The sequence below is a fragment of the Stegostoma tigrinum genome, chromosome 6, assembly GCF_030684315.1.
Source record: "Stegostoma tigrinum isolate sSteTig4 chromosome 6, sSteTig4.hap1, whole genome shotgun sequence".
Lineage (NCBI taxonomy): Eukaryota > Metazoa > Chordata > Chondrichthyes > Orectolobiformes > Stegostomatidae > Stegostoma > Stegostoma tigrinum.
This window is the reverse complement of record NC_081359.1, coordinates 25,683,193-25,709,144: the sequence shown is the minus strand read 5'-3', so window position 1 is coordinate 25,709,144 and position 25,952 is coordinate 25,683,193. Positions and strand designations below refer to the sequence as shown.

Below are 25,952 nucleotides of genomic sequence, written 5' to 3'. Positions count from 1 at the left end.
AAAAAGTCTTAATACTTCAGTGAAGAACTGAAAACAATTGTCAGTGTGCAAGATGTAGACTGAATCCATTTCCCTACTGCTATTTAGCTGTCACGACAAAAATCACTACCCAACAAATCCAATGCACAATCTGAACACCATAGAAGGAAGGATTTTAGCTCACCCTGCAAGAAATGCCACAAAGTATACAGCCACATTGTACTGCTTGCGTGGATCAGAGAGTATTCAAACTGTAATTAACTCAATACATATTTCTGCATCTTAGCAATAAGACCTGACCTACAAAATTGTTAGCAACACAATTTGTCTGTTCTTTGATGATGCTATCCCATTTCTATTTGCTAACTGCCAAGAAAATCCTTTTCAAATAGACTTATTGGTCAACATGAATGACTATTAAAAGGAAATCCACCAATTTTTTAAGTGAACCAATTCCCAAAACAATTGTACTTTAATTATTATTATTTAGAAAAGCATTACATGGATTCTCTTCCCAGTTTTATTTAGCTCATCTTAATTTAAACTCCTTTCTGAAATAAAAGCCAAGACTATTACATCCAAAGAGAACACGTTTAACATTTATGGATGACAGCAAAACCAGAGGCAGTGAATTCAAGCTAGTTTTTAAAATTGGAATTCTTTACCCAGAAGAGAATGGTTAAGAATGAAGAGCACACTGCCGCAAGGAGTAATCAGGATGAATTAATTGGGGAAATTTAAAGCGAAGCACAATAAATACATGAGTAGTAGGTAAAAAATGCTGATCAATGAAATAAGATGGGTGAAAGAATTGGTGGAGCAGAAACACTGGCAAAGATTAGTTTCTGTGATGTATATTTTACGTAACACAGTGTAATTTGTACGCAGTACAATCTTAAAAGGAATTACCTGGAAAGTCACAGTGATGAATTCTTCTCTTCTCCAGCTCTGGATTGTTTCTTCGGTTGAATTTGGGCAGAGGAACATTGTGTTGTGCTACTTGTAGTGTTGCTGGAAGGGCATGGGCTGCTGTGGGTGAGCCCAGCTTGCAGGCAATAGAGGCAGCATACGATGGTGGTGGTGTCATGTTTTGCAGTAGCTCTGGCTGCCTATCGGGGCTTCCGGGTTCAGAATTCGGTGGAGAAGGCGGAAGGTAGGTGGGCTGTTGCGGGAAGAATTGTGCTGGCACAAACGTGCCGGTCGAGATAGAATGAAAGTGCTTCACTGCCATCTGTGGGTGTACAGTGGCTAGCGTGTTCATGCCAGTCATTCCTGTCGACACGGACGGATTGGCAAGGTTTCCCATACATGCCACGCTACCTTGTGCATGAGAAGTGTTACCGGGAATGCCAACCAAGTCCGGAGAACTTAGTAGTTGGTACAACTGACCTTGCTGCGGGGATGCAGGCAAATGCATTTCAGGAGAAGGCAGCTCCTGCTTAATGAACGCGGTGTTGACATCTGTTGCCTGTGAGGTGTTAAACACGCTGGTGAATTCTGGTAAAGCCTGGGTTGTCAGTGTCCTGTTTGCCTGTGTAAAAGTGCTAACTGCTTCTGATTGGGGCTGAACCATGGGTGGTCTTTGCGGCTTACAGAGGCCCGTTCGCAGGTAAGTGATGTCAGGAAGAATCACGTTGATGTTGACGCTGTACGGGGAGGCCTTTTCATCTTGGAAAAATTCATCAACCACAGAGGCACTGTCCCTCCTATACTTCTTCACCTCTGGGGCTGGCAGTGACTGGGGAGATAAATACTTCTCCATCTCACATCTCGTCTGCATGAAGTAAACAAATAAGATAAAAAGTAAAAAAAAAGCATATTTAAGTTGGTATCACTAATGAACTATCAAAAAGAACAGAGGAGACACAAAAGACACAGCATTTTAAGTCTAACTTTTAACAAAATTACCAAAACATTTCCAAATTGGAGCCTTGAAGGAGCTCCTGCTTTGCGATACACAGTCATTCAACATCTTAATATTTTAGCAAATCAGAACTATGCCAGAGCAGTCATGATCTCAGATGCTGAGAAGAGTGTTTCAAAAGGCAACCATCTAACTTGAATATCAGCCGTGAAGGTCCAGTCTAGTCAACAAAAATTTGGTGTGCATGTACGTTGTAACAGTATACATTTACTATTTACCAAATTTATTTGACTGCAGAGAGGTGAAAATGAGCACACCATTAGCTGTGAGATGCATGCAGTACTCCAGTTAATCCTGTTTGAAATGAAACTGATGTTAATCTCTATAACTCAAGTTAATGATTACTTTTTGAAACTTGTCTCAAAATAAATTCTGAGAGCTTTTTTGTTTGTCTACAGGTTTTAGAACCTGTGTATTCATGTCAAGATCCAGGCCTTACTGTGCCCCAGGAGTTCAAAGAGATAGAGCAAGAAAAAAAAGGGCATGTGTTACATCGCTGTTGGGAAAATTAATGCAATGTAATATCTAAAGATAAGTAAAGTAGGTGGCTGTAGAGTCAAATTTCAGATACTCCAAATACTCTTTCTGGGTACAAGCAAAACAATTGGCAAGAATCAATGCAAAAGGTAGGAAATGGAATCACTGGGAAAGTGATGCAGCACCCGAAGCTCCCAGTTCAACGGCCAACACAGAAGGAGTTGCAGCTGAATATGATATATTCAAAGACTGCTTTGCTTAAATCTTAAATAAGAACCAACGAAGTCAACAGGACACTGTGACTTAAATACTAAAGGGAGAGAGAGTCATCCTCACTGTCATCAGCCTTGTTGTTCCTGTCCTCACGTCTCTACGTGGCTCAGTCAAATGTCATCGGATAATACTCCTAAGCTGCTGCTTGTGATGTTTAGCTATATTAATAAAGGTATTACATAAATTCAAACCAAAAGAACTGCAGATGCTGTAAATCAGGAACAAAAACAGAAGGTGCTGGAAAAGCTCAGGTTTGATTTTTCTTCACAGATGCTGTTAGACCTGTTGAGCTTTTAAAGCAATTCTGTTTTTGTACTTTCTAAATTCAAGTCGTTTTGTTGTATATTGGCCACAGGTGTCCTTCTATCAATAATGAGCCATATGTTGACAAAAAGCTCAACTAGGTAGTGATCCTCAATTGTCCTAACTCACTGGCTATTCAGTAACCATGCCAGTGTCTAATAACCTATCTTACCTTGTACTACTTGTATCGACGCTGCCACTGTGATGACAACCATGACGTTCTTTGGAGGAATTCAGTGGTTGTGAAAAAAAGTGTTATACAAATGCAAGTTTTCTTTTCACTAGCTCATAAAATAACAACCAGGGCAAGCTAAAAATCAGCACACAACACTAATTTGAACAATCATCTTACTAAATACTCATGGAATTGTTTTGCTAGTTTTGACCTTGTTTCTTTACATAGCTCTTTCTCCTTGGCTGAAGTAACACATTATTGCTTTGCCAATGAATTAGCAGACGATATTCTGCTAATTCAGCTTCCAATTAAAACAACAGACATACATTTTCTTTAACTAAAATGAAACTGGACTGAACATTATCTAGAATACTAGCATAAAAGAAAACTTGTACTCAAATTGCATTACAACAAATGAAAACAAAGTTTAAGAAGCCATGCTCACCAAGAGTTTATCACTCACTAATTCCAATCCTCATGGAGGAAGCGCGCATTCAATGTAATCACACAAACAGATGGACAAGCACGTCAGCTTTCATAAGGTTAACAGAAGCTAGAGTTGCTGTTAAGTTGAATAAATTAAGGCTGGTTTAAAAAGGTTTTACCAGAGAAAAAAAAACCGGCTCAGCACACGAAACAAAGTGAATTTTAACCACACTTGTGCACAAGTCAGAAGACTTCCTCCACTTAAACTTGAGAATTCTAGATGAAAATTTAGGTAACATAGAAATGGCCACATATTAACCATGGACTTCAAGTCTCAAAAAGGTAACCCACCATGGTGAGCATCATTTCTGAACAGGGTGGCACTGCAATAGAGTCAGAGGAAATTGATCTGTGTCTGTAAGCTCCTGGAGTTCAAGATTCCAATCCCAACAAGCCACTTTGGGGAAATTACAAGCATAGTCTTATCAGTAGAATAGAAGCATCACATCTGGCTAATTTCACAAAGCTTAAGGCCATAGTAGCTCCTGACTACATATAGTTATGCACAGATTGCTTAGGGTATGAGTTAAATGGAAATTTTTTCCTTGGTCAGCAAATAAACAGCACTTGGAATCAAACTGATTCAAACCGAAGGTGCACTACGCCAAGGTCTAGGTGAAAACCATTTGGCATAAAATCTGAAATACTACCTTTGCAAACCGATACTAGGAAATCAACTCTTGCAAGTCTGAGAAGCAGGAAGCTAACCATAAATCATAATAAAAAGTGATCATTTTATGGGATTTCAGAACAAACAGTTGACTGCTTTCTCCTTGGTTGGAGATTCAGGAGTTTGACATCTGTCTAACAATGTCCGAGATATTGGTGGATCAAAACCCCACCACATGAATAAAAAAGAATGAACAATGATTGGGGATTTAATATAATAGACTATGTTCCATATATAAACTATAGGAAGTTCTGACCTTAAACTCCTAAGGAATCAGGTTAACAGTGACAGCAAAAGCTGCAGATGCTGGAGTCAAAGTCAACACAGTGTGGAGCTGAAGGAACACAGCAGGTCAGACAGCAGAGGAAACTAATCTTAAGTTGTTTGTGAAATACAAGCAGATCTTGAGGAATACAGGCACTATTTCTTATAAGAGATAGTAGGAACTTCAGATGCTGGAGAATCTGAGACCACAAAAGGTGTAGAGCTGGATGAACACAGCAGGCCAAGCAGAGGAGCAGGAAAGATGATGTTTCGGGCCTAGACCATTCTCCCCGAATTGTCAGCTTTCCTGGTCCTCTGATGCTGCTTGGCCAGCTGTGCTTATCCAGCTCTGCACCTTGCTGTCTCACTACTTCTTATAACATGATTTTCCACAAACAATTTAACTTTTAAAATTGGAGTTTAGATCTGGAGAGAGATCTGATGTTTAAATTATTTTGAAGAACCAGCATTCAAATATTGGCACCAAGTTAGATTCACCATTCAGATTTAAGAAATTCCCAAAGATCACTACAAATTCTACAGAAGAACCCAGCCAATATTTGCGCTAACTGTTAAGAAGAAAAAAAACACAGCAAAGAAACTATTTAATGACTGCCACAAAATGTAAGACAGCAATTATTCCACAATACACAATCGAAACAGAAATATAACCAGAAGCAAACTGGGATGAGCTTACAAGGCATGATGTTTGAAAGAAACTTCCCAAATAGAAACAGTGAAATATCTTGTGATAATGGTATCCAGACACCAATCCATTTTTAATATACATATTTCACCTATTCAACAAAACCTCACATTTTCTCTATATAAAAGCTAACCAGAAAGTAGCATGTAGGGTGAAATAAATATCAACATTTTTTCAGAAGCATGAATTTTACGTGTACAGTTTCCCCAAGGGATGAACAGATAGCAATAAATAAAAAAAATTACGTTTCAATTGCTCACCTTTCCAACTTCTTCTCAAAAAGTAGTTGGAAGAGAGTTGGTATAATGTCAAATCTGCAAACAATTCAGATTAGGGAATAAACCTATCTGTACAGGTGCAGTCACTTAAAGCCATAAACTGTATTTTAAATGCTACTGCATGTTAAAGTTAATGTTTAATGAAGCTGATACAGATGCAGGAACAAAAACAATGGAAGAATAATTTAAAATGATGAATGTGGTAATAGATTCTAAACTCATGGGGTCACAAAACAACATTTGGCTGCAGTTCTCGTTAAGCTTTGGAAGCATTTTTTAAATGTTAGAATGATAGAATTGGAAAAACACAAAGGAGGTGGCCACTCAGCCCCTCAGGTCTGTGCCTGTTCTTTTCAAAAGCAATCCAGTTTGTCCCATTATCCAACATGCTTTTCTTTTCAAAAATCATGGGGACTTGAACAAAATGATAATGTTCTTTATTAAGTATTTCATGTATGATTTTAAAGGCATACATCACCTCGAATGGGAGAAAACACGGGCAAGAAAACATGATTGAGGATAACACTAAAAAAATGGCCAGGTTAAACAGCAGAGCTGTACAGACACAGATTTTTTAAAAAAAGAATAATTTTGCAGTTTTAACTGGCCTCAAATTGGTTAAATCAATTGCATTACAGGCAGTTTTAGGAAATCCCAAGTGTTTATTTGTACTTTACATGAAAAAAATTAATGTTTTTGTTTCTTTCTTAAACCACTTAAGACTAATCACTTTAAAACTGCATATGGCTCATGAATGAGTCATTGAGTCACAGAGTGCTATTGTACAGAAACAAACCCTTCAATCCAACCCATCCATGCCAACCCAGATATCCTAAATTAATCTAGTCCCAATTGGCTCATATCCCTCAAAAACCCTTCCTGTTCATATACCCATCTAGGTGCCTTTTAATGTTGTACCTGTACTGGACTCCTCCACTTCCTCTGGCAGCTTATTCTATACACGCACAAAAAGACACCGCTCAGGTCTCTTAAATCTTTCCCCGCTCACCTTAACCCTATACCCTCTAGTTTCAGACTTCCCCCATCCTAGGAAAGAGACTTTGGCCATTCGTCCTATCCATGCCCCTCAATTTTATAAACTTCTATAAAGGTCACCCTTTAACCTCCAATGCTCCAGGAGGAATAGCCCCAGCTTATTCAACATCTCCCTACAGCTCAACCTTGGCAACATCCTGGTAAATATCTTCTGCACCCTTTCAAGTTTAACATTTTTCCTATAGCAGGGACACTAGAATTGAATGAAGTATTCCAAAAGTGATCTAACCAATAGGTGGCAAAGAAGGAAGATCAGAAGGTAGGAAAATATTTGATTACCATCATTTTCAATATGACTAAAAAAATTACTGAAAGAAAGCAGCATGTAAGTTCACTTTTAACCACAATGTTCGGCATTACCTGAACAGATTTGTTTTTTTGTTTGTGCATTCGCCTTACTCTATCCCAAAAAGTAAACTTTGGGAAAAAAGATATAAAGTGTGCAAATACACATTTAAAACAATATCGATTCAGCCATTCACTGTACAACTGTCAGTGAGAAAATTATGACTGGCTCTTTACAGAATTAAAACTTTTTTTATGAATTGTGGAACAGGAAAAATGACGACACATTATTGAATTAGTTTATGGAAGCGGTGCTTCACTATCCTGTGGAATAACCCATTTCAATACTTCATAATAACCATTTGCACATATGTAACAGGTGCGATTTAACACACAAGTGTAAAAGGAGATCCTGCCCAATACTGGATGTAAGTGTTTATTGGAAAAATTACAGAAATACCATTATAGTTGATAGTAAACAAGAATGTGTCTTTTTGAATATTTCAGCCAAAGTTATTGCTGTTTAGAGAAATGAAGAGCTTTACATTCAATGGGGGAAAAAGTGTTTAAATTCAGAATACAGTCACACTCAGGAAAAATGCATCAGATATTTTCAAAGATAATGGGAACTGCAGATGCTGGATATTCCAAGATAATAAAATGTGAGGCTGGATGAACACAGCAGGCCAAGCAGCATCTCAGGAGCACAAAAGCTGACGTTTCGGGCCTAGACCCTTCATCAGAGAGGGGGATGGGGGGAGGGAACTGGAATAAATAGGGAGAGAGGGGGAGGCGGACCGAAGATGGAGAGTAAAGAAGATAGGTGGAGAAGGTGTGGGTGGGGAGGTAGGGAGGGGATAGGTCAGTCCAGGGAAGACGGACAGGTCAAGCAGGTGGGATGAGGTTAGTAGGTAGCTGGGGGTGCGGCTTGGGGTGGGAGGAAGGGATGGGTGAGAGGAAGAACCGGTTAGGGAGGCAGAGACAGGTTGGACTGGTTTTGGGATGCAGTGGGTGGGGGGGAAGAGCTGGGCTGGTTGTGTGGTGCAGTGGGGGGAGGGGATGAACTGGGCTGGTTTAGGGATGCAGTGGGGGAAGGGGAGATTTTGAAACTGGTGAAGTCCACATTGATACCATATGGCTGCAGGGTTCCCAGGCGGAATATGAGTTGCTGTTCCTGCAACCTTCGGGTGGCATCATTGTGGCAGTGCAGGAGGCCCATGATGGACATGTCATCAAGAGAATGGGAGGGGGAGTGGAAATGGTTTGCGACTGGGAGGTGCAGTTGTTTGTTGCGAACTGAGCGGAGGTGTTCTGCAAAGCGGTCCCCAAGCCTCCGCTTGGTTTCCCCAATGTAGAGAAAGCCGCACCGGGTACAGTGGATGCAGTATACCACATTGGCAGATGTGCAGGTGAACCTCTGCTTAATGTGGAATGTCATCTTGGGGCCTGGGATGGGGGTGAGGGAGGAGGTGTGGGGACAAGTGTAGCATTTCCTGCCCCCTCCGCCGCATCTGCTCCCACGATAAGACATTCCACTCCCGCACATCCCAGATGTCCAAGTTCTTTAAGGACCGCAACTTCCCCCCCACGGTGATTGAGAACGCCCTTGACCGCGTCTCCCGCATTTCCCGCGACACATCCCTCACACCCCGCCCCCGCCACAACCGCCCCAAGAGGATCCCCCTCGTTCTCACACACCACCCTACCAACCTCCGGATACAACGCATTATCCTCCGACACTTCCGCCATTTACAATCCGACCCCACCACCCAAGACATTTTTCCATCCCCACCCCTGTCTGCTTTCCGGAGAGACCACTCTCTCCGTGACTCCCTTGTTCGCTCCACACTGCCCTCCAACCCCACCACACCCGGCACCTTCCCCTGCAACCGCAGGAAATGCTACACTTGTCCCCACACCTCCTCCCTCACCCCCATCCCAGGCCCCAAGATGACATTCCACATTAAGCAGAGGTTCACCTGCACATCTGCCAATGTGGTATACTGCATCCACTGTACCCGGTGCGGCTTTCTCTACATTGGGGAAACCAAGCGGAGGCTTGGGGACCGCTTTGCAGAACACCTCCGCTCAGTTCGCAACAAACAACTGCACCTCCCAGTCGCAAACCATTTCCACTCCCCCTCCCATTCTCTTGATGACATGTCCATCATGGGCCTCCTGCACTGCCACAATGATGCCACCCGAAGGTTGCAGGAACAGCAACTCATATTCCGCCTGGGAACCCTGCAGCCATATGGTATCAATGTGGACTTCACCAGTTTCAAAATCTCCCCTTCCCCCACTGCATCCCTAAACCAGCCCAGTTCATCCCCTCCCCCCACTGCACCACACAACCAGCCCAGCTCTTCCCCCCCACCCACTGCATCCCAAAACCAGTCCAACCTGTCTCTGCCTCCCTAACCGGTTCTTCCTCTCACCCATCCCTTCCTCCCACCCCAAGCCGCACCCCCAGCTACCTACTAACCTCATCCCACCTGCTTGACCTGTCCGTCTTCCCTGGACTGACCTATCCCCTCCCTACCTCCCCACCCACACCTTCTCCACCTATCTTCTTTACTCTCCATCTTCGGTCCGCCTCCCCCTCTCTCCCTATTTATTCCAGTTCCCTCCCCCCATCCCCCTCTCTGATGAAGGGTCTAGGCCCGAAACGTCAGCTTTTGTGCTCCTGAGATGCTGCTTGGCCTGCTGTGTTCATCCAGCCTCACATTTTATTATCTCAGATATTTTCAAACTTGCTTGTATAATTTTGAATTGAACACTCCGCAAATGGAGAAGGAAGAACAACAAAAATGGAACATTTAGTGGGCAAACATTTGAATGCCATTAAAAATACTATTCCCTCAGTAGGATTTCTTACCACAATGCCAATTAGATTAGTTTCTCCCTGTTGCTTTTACTAAGCAATCTTTTCACACAGTTGTGAATGACCTTTAGTTAAATCTGTTAGTCACTTGGAAATCACTGGCAGAAATGTTTATTCATGCCATAGTATACACAGATCTTGAACAGTAATCATGATGGGTGAAAGATATATTGTGCTTGATTAAAATCCAACTTAATTTATCCTTGTATCATTTTATTACACAAGTCTTATTCCTTCAAAAGCCTAAGTAATAACTACTACCTCTTAGTCCTTCATTGATTGGCCATTTGAAACTCTGTCTCTCAACCTCAACCGAACGTCTCATGTCTCAACACTTATTAAATTCTATTTATTGGCCACGAAGCTAGACTTCCATTTACAGAATTTAAGAATCTTTATGAAAGAAGTAAGATTTAAATACTTCTAAAGCTATTGAGAATTTCTCATTATATTTTAAAGTCAGCTATTATACACAAATACAGCCAGTTTTCCAAAAAATGTACATTTCAGTTGGCACTTAAAGGCTGCCTCCGAGCTATAGAAAACTGACTTAATGACAAAAATCTCAGGAACTGGCTGATGGACATGGGCTTATGGAATGAGGATTGATGTAAGCATGGAAAAGCAGCTGAAGACTGCAAAATGTGTTGATGTTTAGAAAGGCTTACAATCACCTAGAGAGTGTGCAAGAAAAGGCCAAACTCTCATCTAATTTCCACAACTTTCTACATTTGTCAATAGGTCTAGAGCCACTCATTCAAGCATTGTCAGCATTGCTTCATGAAAGTGAAAATCACATCAGAAAAAATTGATTAGAATTCTTTGATAACAATTGATTAAGGCGAACCAGTAGATGTAACTGACTTGGGATTGGCAAAGGCATCCAATAAGTAGATTTATACACATTACCATAAAGAGTTCACAGTGTGAGGGTAGTATAGTGGAATGGATAAGAGGATTGATTGATAAAAAGGCAGATAGTTGGAATAACAGGTGCATTTCCAGATGGTAATCTGTGTCACAAAGATCAGTGCTGGGGCAAAAATATTTCCAATGCAAAGTAATCACTTGGGGGCAGGAAGTGAATGTACTACCGCCAAGTTTGCAGCAGACAATAATACAATTATTTCATCACCTCTCCATTTGAAATTATTCACTTTGTCAAGAATAGAGGAGCTAATTATTATTTAAAGGTAGCAAGACTGCAGAAAGCTGCATCACAGGAGGATTTGGGAGTCCTTGCACTTGAATCAGAACAGGTCAGCATCCAAGTTCAGTGGTAATGGGGAAGGCAAACAGAATGTTGTTTCTTCTGCAAAAAGAAATGGAGTATAAAAATATGGAAGGCTTGCTAAAACTATTCATGGTAATAGTCAGACAACACGTAGAATACTATGAACAGTCTTGGTTATTTTACCTAAAGAAAGACTGCATTAGAGGCAGTCTAGGGAAAGTTCACTAAGCTAATCTCAGGTATAGAGAGATTGAGTAGGTTGGGCCCACACATCAGCATTTAAAAGAATGAGGCGCAACCTTATTGGTGTCTGAACCGGGCAATTCCCATGTTCTGAGTGGAGGCCTTCGTGTTCTAGATTCTTCGCAAAAAAAAGCAATACCTATACTGTCAAGCCCTCCACAAGAACCCTACATGTTTCAAAAAGGCTTTGGAGGACCATCTTTGAGAAGGCACAAGAGGTGATGACGCTGAACGTGAGAGAGACCTGGGCTGCCAATAGTGAGAAACAGAAATGTGGTGCACATAACAGAAGTGATGGGTCATATAGATCTGAGGCCAACAGACCTGGAGAAAGTTAGAGATTGGAAATGTAGGGTGGTTGGGTCCATGGAGAGATCTGGACATTTAGATTAGAACTTTAAACGTGCACAAACCCTAAACTATGTAGGTGCCCAGATTTAGAGCTTTTAAAAGTGATCACTGTGAACCAGACCACAATAATTTCCAGAAGTCAGCATCCAAGATCGGCCAGAATCAGATCCCCATTAAGACAGTAAAAATAGACTGCTGAAAATCCAAGCTTCGACCCTGAAATTATATAATCACATTTGGAACTCCAATTGTTAGTGGAGAATGGTGAGGTATTTCAGAAACATTGGAAGACTTATAACAAGAAAGTAAACATTCAGAACAAAAAGACAGACATCTAGTCTAGTCTCACCTTCAAGCATTCAGTCCATAGCCCTGTAGTATATTCAACTACAAAAGTGCACACCCATACTTTTTAGAAGAATGTGACCAGCTTTTATTTCCCCTTCCAGACAGTGGATACCAGACTATTGTCATTCTCCAGGTGAAATAACTATCCAAATCCACTTACCCTCCTACTAATTAGTTTAAACTTATGCCCCCCACCCCAATTATTGACATCTTGGTTAATGGAAAATGGCTCTTCCCATTTGTTGTTTTCAGGCCTCAATTTTTGTTTTCTTACACCTCAATTATTTCTCCCACCACTTTTGTTTCAAAGATGACAACACCAATTTCTCCGATCTTGCCTCATACCTGAAGTTCTCCGTTCCTGTCATCGTTCTTTTTTCTTTCCTGGGATCTGGAATTTGCTGGTAATGTCAGCATTTGTTGGCTGTCTTAATTAGTCTTGAAAAACAAAAGGTGGAAGCGAGCCACACTTTCAAACCATTGTAATCCATCTAATGGCAGTATATCGGGTACTGTTCAGATGCAAGTCCCAGGATTGACCCAGAGGCAGTGATTTAGCTCCAAGTCAGGGTCATAAATCTCTCTGTACCCTCTCTAATGTGAGCATATCCTCCCAGTAACAGGGTGGCCAGAGCTGAATGTACTACTTCGGTATTTTATAATCGCACCAGCAAAACCACCCCCTCCCCAAACTCTTATACTTGATACTCTGGAAAACATAGCAAAATTTCTTGGTCACTTTTATCAAATAACACATTTATTTATAACTGTAATTAGGAGAAGTTAACTTCAAATTCCTAAATATGCACACTGATGCCAAAAACGCTTCATTTTTCAGTTCCTCAAATTGTGGAATGAAAGTGTGGCAATGACCACATGATGCAAAATTTATAACCTAAAACTAAAAATTCTGTACCCTTGAAAAGTTCACAACTAATGGAAGAGATCTTATGACTAGATTCACAAACGGTGCAGTAAGTTTTAGGTTAACTTTGATACAATCCACTTTCATAACCAATTTCATGAAAAAGCTTTGCATTGACCAAACCTCAAGCACAATCCATAACATTCTTGAAGATTGGTGTTGTTCCTTACAAGGCAGGTATCTTAGTGGCAGCATCAGAAGGGTTAAAGCCAGCCGAGTTCCCGATGGCACACAGCAGTTCACTGTTGTCACAAAGATTTCAGTGCAATAACGGTTGGCATATCAATGTATCTGCTGAAATCCAGTGAAACTACAAAAAGTTCAGCAATGTATTTATAGATTGCATCAGCACCAAGTGAGTTACACAACACTGACATGAAGAATTGATGGTTACCAGCCTTACACTTCAGATTTCACTTAAGTAACAAATTAGGAGCACCATCCAAACTGCATATACATTGCCTCAAGTGCTGCTTTTCTCACACAGCAATTAACACATTTATCACATTCAGTGACAATATTGTATACACTAAACTTGTGTAAGTGATAATGGGAACGGCAGATGCTGGAGAATCCAAGATAATAAAACGTGATAATAAAATGTGAGGCTGGATGAACACAGCAGGCCAAGCAGCATCTCAGGAGCACAAAAGCTGACGTTTCGGGCCTAGACCCTTCATCAGAGAGGGGGATGGGGGGAGGGAACTGGAATAAATAGGGAGAGAGGGGGAGGCGGACCGAAGCAATGGGAGAGAGATTCCCTGAGGTTGGTCCGGAGGGAGGAGGGTAACTTCTTCAGGTTAGGCATCCCTGGAAGAGGCTTCGCAGTGAGGTTAAAATAGTATCAGAGATAATGGGAACTGCAGATGCTGGAGATTCCAAGATAATAAAATGTGAGGCTGGATAAACACAGCAGGCCAAGCAGCATCTCAGGAGCACAAAAGCTGACGTTTCGGGCCTAGACCCTTCATCAGAGAGGGGGATGGGGGGAGGGAACTGGAATAAATAGGGAGAGAGGGGGAGGCGGACCAAAGGTGGAGAAGAGAGTATAGGTGGGGAGGTAGGGAGGGGATAGGTCAGTCCAGGGAAGACGGACAGGTCAAGGAGGTGGGATGAAGTTAGTAGTTAGGAGATGGAGGTGTGGCTTGGGGTGGGAGGAAGAGATGGGTGAGAGGAAGAACAGGTTAGGGAGGCAGAGACAGGTTGGACTGGTTTTGGGATGCAGTGGGGGGAGGGGAAGAGCTGGGCTGGTTGTGTGGTGCAGTGGGGGGAGGGGACGAACTGGGCTGGTTTTGGGATACGGTGGGGGAAGGGGAGATTTTGAAGCTGGTGAAGTCCACATTGATACCATTGGGCTGCAGGGTTCCCAAGCGGAATATGAGTTGCTGTTCCTGCAACTACGGGTGGCATCCTTGTGGCACTGCAGGAGGCCCATGGTGGGCATGCCATCTAAAGAATGGGAGGGAGAGTGGAAATGGTTTGCAACTGGGAGGTGCAGTTGTTTATTGCGAACCGAGCGGAGGTGTTCTGCAAAGCAGTCCCCAAGCCTCCGCTTGGTTTCCCCAATGTAGAGGTAGCCACACCGGGTACAATGGATGCAGTATACCACATTGGCAGATGTGCAGGTGAACCTCTGCTTGATATGGAAAAAGTGATCTTGGGGCCTGGGATAGGGGTGAGGGAGGAGGTGTGGGGGTAAGTGTAGCATTTCCTGCGGTTGCAGGGGAAGGTGCCGGGTGTGGTGGAGTTGGAGGGCAGTGTGGAGCGAACAAGGGAGTCACTGAGAGAGTGGTCTATTCCGGAAAGCAGACAAGGGTGGGGATGGAAAAATGTCTTGGGTGGTGGGGTCGGATTGTAGATGGCGGAAGTGTCGGAGTATGATGCATTGTATCCGGAGGTTGGTGGGGTGGTGTGTGAGAATGAGGGGGATCCTCTTAGGGCGGTTGTGGCGGGGGCGGGGTGTGAGGGATGTGTTGCAGGAATTGCGGGAGACGCGGTCAAGGGCGTTCTCGACCACTGTGGGGGGAAAATTGCAGTCCTTGAAGAACTTGGACATCTGGGATGTGCGGGAGTGGAATGCCTCATCGTGGGAGCAGATGCAGCGGAGGCGGAGGAATTGGGAATAGGGGATGGAATTTTTGCAGGAGGGTGGGTGGGAGGAGGTGTATTCTAGGTAGCTGTGGGAGTCGGTGGGCTTGAAATGGACATCAGTTACAAGCTGGTTGCCTGAGATGGAGATTGAGGGGTCCTGGAAGGTGAGGGATTTGTGTATACGGGTTTAAACAGGGGTTTGTCTACCATGCACATGAACTTTTGATTGCTTGAAAATCTAGCCATTTCATTTGTTTAGAAAAGGATTGTACAGAGTCATCTGAAACTGGCACCAAGAATTAGCAGTCATCTCCAACATACCAGAAACATTTCACTGCACTCTCATAACATCAACCTAATCCAGCTGCATCTTGTTCTTTCACTTATTTTCTTTGCTTTTCTGAACTACACAAACTTGAAAATGAGGATGGCTTAAAAAAGATTTTTTTGCAATATATCTACTTGTTTCACACTTACAATAACCATTGACATAAATAGTGAAGGAATGATTTGAGGATTATGATGTTAGTTACCATTTAAAATGCAATTGCACACTTATCTACACTAGGCAGATTAAGTTTAAAAACATTCCATTAAAATACAACCAAAACTTTAATGTGCAAAGGTGAAATAATGCCACACGTTCCTTGTGAGGTAGAAAAAAAGTTGCAGCTTAACTGCAAAATAGTTGCTCAAATAGTTTCCAAAACAGATCAAAATGATTTAAATAGAAAACACCTTTGGGTAATAGTTAGACACATATCACTACAGCCTGGGGGTGGTGAATGCTCAGAGTCATCAGGGAAATATTCATCATGCTCACTGCTGTTGAAGATACAAATGCTACATTCCCCTTTCATCTGTAAAAACTCCACGATAATGCCAAATATTTGAGCATTCCCTCCCCCTACCCCTCCCGCTAATAATAATCAGCTGACTGGCGGAAAATCTGATCAATTATTCAGAGAGAACAACTATGCAGCAAATTCAGATCCCACCAACTCCTGAAAAAGAAGTTGCAAAGTTTGGGACTGGCCACACGTTCAAAGTTTTCCGATTATAGATCTTCCAGCTGTCGTTGGCATATTTTCGGTGCAGTGGCTCAGGGAGAATTTCAAAGTGCTGGGAAGTTTTTTCTAGTCTCAATGACTTGCTCTGTAGGCGAGGAAAAAGTCAGATGCTTGAACGCGACATAGCAAGTGCTAAACCAGCTGCGGCCCTCACCCACTGACCAAAAAAAACCTAAATTAAAAATAAAAATACAGCACATCCTCACCCACGCCTGGTGCATACTGCGCATTGTCGAGTACGGGGGAAGATTGAGTGCACGCCGCCCTCAACACACACTTTAGCCATTCCAGCACTACCAGGTTATAGAGCCACTCCCACCTGTAACTGGGAGGAAGTGGAAGTGTAATCGTGGAATTGCTGGTCGAAATGTATTGTTTCTTCATATCAATATACATTAAAATATGTATTACGAACAAATTCTATATAATTCACGTGAACAAAACAAGTGAACCTAAAACCAACGCCTTCAAATCCGAGAACGGTCAATATGGAGAAGCGGCAATAAAACTTCTCAGTTTCATTTTTCCTACAAGAATTCGGTTTTTGATCTAAAGTCTAATGTCAACAGCGCGACTCCGGGATCACAACAGCAACAACTTTTAGCTGCTACCCATTCACCCTCGCAGTGTTTACACACATTTCCTTATCATCGCTCCCATTCACAATAAGCAGCACTTGCGGATCCCAATCTCCAATGAACGTTATTTTTAAAAAAAAGTTAAAACAGGCGGGAGGGAGAGAGGGCACTCTTCCTCGCAAACGTGCGGCGTTTAATCCTCCAAGAAAGGGGGGGGGGGGGGTAACTGTTAAATACAAGTTGGGGTCGTGAAAGAAAATAGTTGCAAATCAGAAGCAAGAAAAAAAGCCTTCCGACGCCGATACAATGTGGAAAAGAAATACGATTACTCTATGTTCTATGTATTCAGGAAACTCATTGAAGTGTTACAGAGATGGGGTGAGTGGGGAGATAACATTTTGTAAAGGGGTTTATTTAAGTTTGCATACTTATTTCAACGACCTTTCGTGTTTTCAAGGACTGAAGGGAACAGTTTTGCTCCGGTTGCAGTGAGGAGAGTGGGGTTCTTAGAGGGACATACCTGGGCTAAGTCGTCCGTCGCCAGCATCCTCGCCGCTGGACTCTTCATGCCGTCGAACATCGCCTCCTCCGCCTGAAGACCTACCGGTTTGAGTTGGGTGAAGACAGGCTCGTCCGAGCTGCCCCCGCCCAAACTGCCCCTCACTGCACCGCAGGCCATTTGCTCCACACGGTCACAGGGAGTGCGTTTCTGCGTGTGGTGAGTATAAGATCCGCATCCGCCGCAAACACTCTGCCTGCCGCCCGGGATCCCGCAGTTTTCACTCGCACCCACTGACTGCCGACTCTCCAAACATTCCTGCCACTTCCACCCCGGGACACCCGGGCATCCAACCCTCCTCTCCCCCACACCCGCCAAACTCCGGCCACAACCGTGACCGACAGCACAAACCACCAATCAGGATCCAGATCCCCATCCGAGCGATGGGCGCACTCACCAATCAGCCCCCACCAGTGGATGGGGAGGCGGGCTCTCCTGGAAGCATCAGGTTACACGCTCACTCACCAGGTATGTGCTGAGGTAACGTTTACTTAGATGTTTCAAGGCTGCGCTGGTACAGCGGTAATATCCCTCCCTCTAGGCTAGGTGACTCGGGTTTAAGTCCCGCTTGCCCCAGAAACTGTGTTTCCCCCCCCAAAAAAACTACCGCTTTGGTTTCAAACATCCGAACCTGTTATTGGGATTCAGAGCGATTGAAGTAATCCTTCCCAATTTTTAAGTGGAAGTGCACTTTTGGAGTGCCGTCAAAGTTTCTCACTGTTTCGATTAGACTCGTAACCGGATGAAAAAAAAACACAAATCTGCCGTAGGGTTTCCAAGAATGTAGGAACAGATGGACACCACGGAGTTTATGAGTACCATAATTTAAATCTGCTCCGAGTAATTGTAATGAATACATCTTGTACTGAATCAGGCCAACGTTAGTGGTCAGGTGCCACCGCAGTTCAAATGCGTGGGGAGCGGGGGTGGGATGGTGTCGCAGAATTCACTTTAGACGTTCTACTGTGCATGAATAGATGCTGGATTTGCTTTCAAGGGTAGAACAACTTGTGTTGATAAACCACTGGAAGTTTTAATTTTTCTCCAGTGCTCATTGGCCTACATGACCCCCATTCCAACAATGTCTCAATTTTGATGTTTTTCCACATGACTGACACGCCGTTCGTGATCTCATTCCCTCCTTGTGTCTAGAACAATCTCCAGCTCTTCAACTCTGAAAGATCTCTGCTCCCCTCCAACCAACATCTTAGGCACCCCTGATCCCAACTGATTTGCCATTGGCAGTCGTGCCTACGCGCTGATCTCTGCAAATCTTTCCTATTTATCTCTCTTGTTTTCTGTCCTACATTAACTGGTCAAACCTGCCTCTCTGCCGTCATGATATCTCCTTGTATCCCAAATAAAATTATGTTTGCTAGTACTCCTGTGAAATGTGTTGGTCTGTTTCAGGAATTTAAAAGTACTGTAGCAGATATTTTAAGTGATATTTCAGAATTCACACAGTATAGGAAGTCCCCAACTTTTGAACATCAGAATTACAAACTCTCATGCTTACCAATGTGAACCCCAAACAGGACTGTAATTTTAAATATCAGGCTTACAAACATTTCCAGTACTTACAAGTGGCTGCTTTATAGTGCCATGCATTGTGTTCCGATTTGCATACAATCAACTTGCAAGTGGACTCAGGAACAAAACAGATACATTCCAACGATTAAGAATTATTCCAAGGGATGGACCACTTGTGGTATACTAGAAATTGTAAAGATAGTTACAAACTAAGAGAACTGGCATACAAGTATGCAAAGATGGGTTGGAGGTCAGAATTTGGGATGGAACAGAAAGAAAGCAAACAATGTCTACAAAAGTAGTAGCGAAGGAGTGATTACAGTGCAAGCCAGAAATAAAAATCAGACAGAGTTTCTGTAAATACTTACCGATGAAAAAAAAACTGGTGTTGGTCCTACAAACAATGACACAAGGGAATTAATGGAAAATAAACAAATGACAAATGAACAAGTACTTTGCATCAGTCCTTATGATGGAAGTTACAAGTAAAATCGCAGAAGTAGGAATAAATCAGGAAATTGAAAGGAGGAAGAAAATCACATCACCATCAAAGTAGTACTGAGTAAATTGGTGGAACTGTGGTCTGACATGGTCATGAGTACTGCTACACTTCATCCTAGCTTTCAAAAAGAAATAACAAGTGAGATAGTTGATGTAATTGTTTTGATTTTCCAAAGGTCCCTCTAGTTGGTGACACTCTCGTGAGATTGGACGGCAGTGAATTTAAGCCCATTATTCAAAAAGGGACCAAGGTAGAAAGCAAGAAAATACAGGCTCAACATATGTAATGGAAAAGATGTTAAAAGCTATTGTTAAAAAAGTTATCACAGGGAATTTGAAAAGTTCAAGTTTATCACACAATATGGTTCTGGGAATGGAAAATCATGTTTGACCAATGGATTGGACTTCTTTGAAGAGGTAACACATGCTATGGACAAAAAGGAACCAGTGAATGTACTGTACTAGATTTTAGGAAGGGATTTGATAAGGTGCCACATCAAAGGTTATTGCAAAAGACAAAGCTGATGGTTTTGCAGGGAATAAATTAGCTTTAGATGGAAGACTGGCCAGCTGACTTAAAGCGGCCACTCACGATAAATGTTTTTTTTCAAAAAGGAATAGAGGAAAACAGGAATTAGTGTTGTGGCCTGAACATTTTACAATTTATATTAATGAATGAGTTGGAGGGACAGAAGGTACTATTTCCAAATTGGCTGACAGCGTAAAAATAGGTAGAAATGTAAGTTGTGTAGAGGATGCAAGAAAGCTAACAAAAAGATTTATGACTGAGTGAGCAAAGATGTGGCAAATGAAGTACAATGTAATAAAATATGTAATTATCATCTTAAAAAGTATTGACTGGCCGAAAGAATAAAAAGGCTTTCGTTATATAAATAATGGGCAATTTAATAGCTCAGTTTCTTTTACTCAGTCATGAGATATTGTCAACTTTGGCTGAACCAATACTTATTGTCCATACCTAGTTTCCCTTGAGAAGGTGGTGGTCAGCTACCTGTTTGAACCATTACAATCTATTTGGTGGAAGTACATCCACAATGCCATTAGGAAGGCAGTTCTGGGATTTAAGCTTGTCAACACTGAAGAAACAGCGACATATTTTCAAGTCAGAATTATGAATGACTTGGAAGAAAACTTGCAGGTGGTTAGACCTTCAGACATAGGAGCGGAAATTAGGCCATTCAGCCCTCAAGTCTGCTGCACCAAGACTGATAAGTTTCTTAACCTCATTCTCCTGCTTTCTCCCCATAACCTTTGATCCCCTTGATAATCAAGAACCTATCTATCTCAGTCTTAAATATACTCAATGACCTGGCCTTCAGCCTTGTGTGGCAGTGAATTCTATAGATTCATACTCTCTGGCTGAATAAGTTTCTCCTTATCTCCATTCTAAAAGATCTTCGCTATACTCTGAGGCTGTGCGCTCAGGTCCTAGTCTCTCCTACTAATGAAAGCATTTTCCCAATATCCACTCTGTCCAAGCCATTCAGTATCCTGTAAGTTTCTAGATCCCCCCTCATCTTTCTAAACTCAAATGAGTCCCAGAGTTCTGAAACAATCCTCATATGTTAAGCTTTCCATTCTTGGGACCATTCTCATGAATCCCCTCTGAACGCGCTCCATGGCCAGTCCATCCTTCCTGAGATTTGGGGCCCAAAACTGCGCACAATACTCCAAATGTGGCCGAACCACAGCTTGTAACGCCTCAGTAGTATATCCCTGATTTTATATTCAAATCCTCTCAAAATAAATGCCAACATTGCATTTGCCTTCTGACTACTGACTCATCCTGCAAGTTTACCTTGGGAGAATCTTGGACTAACACTCGCAAGTCTCTTTGCACTTCAGACTTCTGAATTTTCTCCCCATTTAAAAAATAGTCCATGCTTTTACTCTTCTTACCAAACTGCATAACCTCAACTTTCCCATGTTGTACTCCATCTGCCACTTCTTCTCCTAACCTGTCCAAATCCATCTGCAGCCTCCCCACCTCCTCAATACTACCTGTCCTTCCACCTATCTTTGTTTCATCTGCAAAATTAGCCGGAATGCCCACAGTTCTTTCATCTACATCATGAATGTATAAAGTGAAATGTTGTGGTCCCAACAATGACCCTTGCAGAACACCACTTGTCACCGGCTGCCATCCTGAGAAAGACCCTTTTATTCCATTACCTTGCTTTCTGCCAGACAGCCAATCTTCTATCCATGCTAGCACCTTGCCTCTAACACCATGGGCCCTTACCTTACTCAGCAGCCTCCTGTGCTGCACCTTGTCAAAGGTCTTCCTGAAGTCAAGGTAAATAACATCCATTAGCTCTCCTTGGTCTACCCTGCTCATTATTTGCTCAAAGAATTCTAACAGATTTGTCAGGCACGACCTCCCCTTAAGTAAACCATGCTGACTTTGCCATACTTCACCACAGACCTTCAAATATTCAGAAATCGCATCCTTTACAATGGACTCCAAAATCTTATCCATGACTGACGTTAGGCTAATTGGCCTGTAATTCTCCATGTTTTGTCTCACACCCTTTTTAAACAGGGATGGCACATAGCAATTTTCCAGTCCTCTGGGACACTTCCTGACTCGAGAGATTCCTGAAAGACCACCACTAACGCTTCCACTGTCTCTTCGGCTATCTCCTTTGGAAATCTGGGGTGTAGTCCATTTGGTCTAGGTGGTTTATCCAGCTTAAGGCCAATCAGTTTTACCAGCACCTTTTCCATGGTGATGTCCACCATACTCAGTTCTGACCCCTGACTCTATTGAATTTTTGGGAGAGTACTCATGTCTTCCACCGTGAAGACTGATTCAAGTAATTATTCAGTTCCTCAGCTATTTCCTTGTTCCCCATTACTATCTCTCCACCATCATTTTCCAGTGGTCTAATGTCCACTTTTGCCTCTCTTTTGCCCTTTATATATCTAAACAAACTCTTACAGTCATCATTTATATTACTCACTAGCTTACCCTCATATTTAATCTTCTCCCTCCTTATTTCTTTCTTTGTTGCCCTCTGTTAGTCTTTGTAAGCTTCCCAGTTCTCTAGTTTCCCACTGCCCTTCACCACATTATATGCTTTCTATTTTGCTTTTATGCTATTCCTGACTACCTTAGTCAGCCATGGTTGCCTCATCTTCCCTCTACCATGCTTCTTTTTCCTAGGGATGATTTTTTGCTGTGTATCCTGAATTACTCCCAGAAACTCCTGCCATTGCTGTTCTACTGTCTTTCCTGCTAGGCTTCTCTTCCAGCCAATTCTGCCTAGGTCCTACCTCATATCTCTGTATTTGCATTTATTCAGCTGTAATACCATTACCTCTGATTCCATCTTCTCCTTCTCATATTGCAGACTAAATTCTATCATTTTATGATCACTGCCTCATAAAGGTTCCTTTACCATAAGCCCCCTTATCAAGTCTGCCTTATTGCACAACATTAAATCCAGTATTGCCTGTTCTCTTGTGGACTCCACCATGAGTTGCTCCAAAAAGCCATCTCATAGACATTCTTGTCATGTACCCATATATTTTCTGCCCTTGTCCTTCTAGATGGTAGTGATTGTCGATTTGGAAGATATTGCCTAAGGACCCTGGTGAATTGTTGTACTGTATCTTATGATGGTCCACACTGCTGCAGCTGAGCATTGGTGGTGGAGGACGTGGTGCCAATCAAGAAGGCTGTTTTGCCCTGGATTTTGTCAAGCTTCTTGAGTGATATTGGAGCTGAAATCATCCAGGAAAATGGGGAGTATTCTCTTACACTCCTGACTTATACTTTGTTAATGGTGGACAGGATTTTGGGGAGTCAAGAAGTGAGATACTTGCCGCAGCATTCCAAGCCACTGACCAACTCTATGTGATTATAGTCCAGTTCAGCTTTTGTTCAATGGTAACCCCCAGGATCTTGATAGTGGGAAATTCAGTGATGGATGTGCACTGAACATTAAGAGTTGATGTTCAGATGGTCATTGCCTGGCACTTGCGCATATGTTACTTGCTATTTGCCAGCCTAAGATCGGATATTATCCAGGTCTTGTTGCATTTGGAATGGCATTCTTAGTGTGTGAAAAGTGACAAATGATGTTGAACAGAGATAATGGGAACTGCAGATGCAGGAGAATCCAAGATAACAAAGTGTGAAGCTGGATGAACACAGCAGGCCAAGCAGCATCTCAGGAGCACAAAAGCTGACGTTTCGGGCCTAGACCCTTCATCAGAGAGGGGGATGGGGAGAGGGTTCTGAAATTAATTGGGAGAGAGGGGGAGGTGGACCGAAGATGGAGAGAAAAGAAGATAGGTGGAGAGTAGAGTATAGGTGGGGAGGTAGAGAGGGGATAGGTCAGTCGAGGGAGGACGGACAGGTCAAGGAGGCAGGATGAGGTTAGTAGGTCGGAAATGGAGGTGCGGCTAGAGGTGATGAGAGGAGGGGATAGGTGAGAGGAAGAACAGGTTAAGGAGGCAGGGACAAGCTGGGCTGGACTTCACAAGCCTCAAAATTTCCCCTTCCCCCACTGCATCCCAAAACCAGCCCTGCTCATCCCCTCGCCCCCACTGCATCCTAAAACCAGCCCAGCTTGTCCCTGCCTCCTTAACCTGTCCTTCCTCTCACCTATTCCCTCCTCCCACCTCTAGCCACACCTCCATTTCCTACCTACTAACCTCATCCCGCCTCCTTGACCTGTCCGTCCTCCCTCGACTGACCTATCCCCTCCCCACCTGTACTCTCCTCTCCACCTATCTTCTTTTCTCTCCATCTTCGGTCTGCCTCCCCCTCTCTCCCTGTTTATTTCAGAACTCTCTCCCCATCCCCCTCTCTGATGAAGGGTTTAGGCCCGAAACGTCAGCTTTTTTACTCCTGCGATGCTGCTTGGCCTGCTTTGTTCGTCCAGCTTCACACTTTGTTATCTTATAAATTATTTTGAACATTGTGTAAGCGTCAAGGAACTTCTACACTCTGACTTTCATGATGGAGGGAAAATCATTGATGTAGTAGCTGAAGATAGTTGGGCCTAGGATACAACCCTAAGTGATTCTAGAGTGATATCCTGAAGCTGAGATGATTGACTTCCAACGACTATAATCATCTTCCTTTGTACCAGATATGACTCTAAATCCCATCAAATCCAGTGTTGTGAGGGCTCCTTAATAGTACACTTGGTCAAATGCAGCCTTAATGTCACCCTAATTTAGTTTTAGAATTTAATTTTTTTGTACATTTGAACCAAGGCTGTAATGATGCCAAGAACTGAGTTGTCTTGGTGGAATCCAAACTGAGCACTGGTAAGCAGGCTATTGCTAAGGAAACATTGTTTAAGGACTGTTGATAACACCTTCAGTCACTCCCCTGATGAATGAGAGTAGGCTGATGGGATGATAATTGATTGGGTTGGATTTGTCCTGCCTTTTGTGTACAGGATATACCTGGCCAATTTTCCTCATTGTCAGGTAGATTCCAATGTTGTAACTGTGTCAAAACAGTTGACTAGGGGCATGGCAGGTACTGGAGCACAAACCCTCAGTACTATTGCTGAAATGTTGTCAGGGCCCATAGCCTTTCCAGTATTAAATGCCTCTTGTTTTTTTTTGATATTATTTGTATTATCCTGCCACTTCTGCTGTGCCTGTCCTGTCAATATGGCAGGACATTATAGGAAGGATATTATTAAGCTCGAGAGGATTCAGAAGAGATTTACCAGGATGCTGCTGGGTATAGAAGATTTGAGTTTTAAAGAAAGGTTGGATAGGCTGGGACTTTTTTAGCTGGAGCATAGGAGGTTGAGAATTAACCTTATAGATGTTTACAAAATCATGATGGTTATAGATAGGATTAATGGCAGATGTCTTTTTCCTAGGATGGAAGATTTCCAGATTAGAGGACACATTTTTAAGGTGAGAGGAGAGAGATTTGAAAAGGCCATGAAAGGCATTTTTTTATGCAGAGTGTGGTTTGCATATGGAATAAACTTCATGAGGAAGTGGTGGATTGTGGGCACAATTACTGTGTTTAAAAGACATTTGTATAAGTTCATGAATAGGAAACGTTTGGAGTGATATGGGCCAGATATGAGCAGGCAGATGGGACCAGTTTAGTTTGGGATTTTGTTCAGCATGGGCTGTTTGGACCGAAGGGTCTGTTTACATGCTGTGTGACGCCATGACTCTGACATTCCTTGCTAAGCTCATAACCATTGGAGCTTAGAAGATGGAGAGATGACTTAATTGAAACAGAAGATGCTGAGGGCTTTTGGCTTGATAGATGGAGACGATATTTCCCGTTATCAAAGAACAGGCTGTTTTTTTTCCGGATTATGGTTGCCGATTTTGAATAGAGATGCTAGTGGTGTCTGGGACATTATTAACAATGTCTGATTCCATGCATTTGACTATATCAGGCTGCTGTTTACCAGTCTGTGAGAGAACTCCCTCACATTTGGCACCACACCCCAGATGATTGTAATGAAAACTTGGCAAGGTTGATAGGACTATGTTTGCCATTGTCATTTCTGGTGCCTTAGTTGGTGCCTTTTAATTTAATTCTTTTACTTCTTTCTAGTGGTTGATACAACTGAGTGACTTGCTAAGCCAATTCAGAGGGCAGTTAAGAGTTAGTCACATCACTGAGAGTTTGGAGTCACATGTAGGCCCAACAAGTTAAGGATGACAATTTCCTTCTCCAAAGGGCATTTGGAGAACCATTTCATGAACCAATGGATTTTAAGGCTATTAACAAGGATTTTA

General features: G+C 42.6%; 1 protein-coding gene across 2 annotated transcripts in view; it reads right to left on the bottom strand.

Annotated features, from left to right (window-relative positions):
• klf5a (Kruppel like factor 5a) overlaps positions 1–17,472 on the bottom strand; it is a 38,696-nt gene extending 21,224 nt beyond the window's left edge. The window contains exons 1-2 of one of the 2 annotated variants that reach the window (XM_048533616.2): positions 17,121–17,472; positions 889–1,753 (exon numbers count right to left, since the gene is read on the bottom strand). In XM_048533616.2, the coding sequence (XP_048389573.1) occupies positions 889–1,753; positions 17,121–17,279 (1,024 nt within the window). In that variant the 5' untranslated portion in view covers positions 17,280–17,472. Of the gene's footprint in view, positions 1–888; positions 1,754–16,228; positions 16,338–17,120 lie in introns of those variants that run through there. The other variant, XM_059646491.1, reaches the window with a different exon arrangement.
• Positions 17,473–25,952: the final 8,480 nt, after the last annotated feature.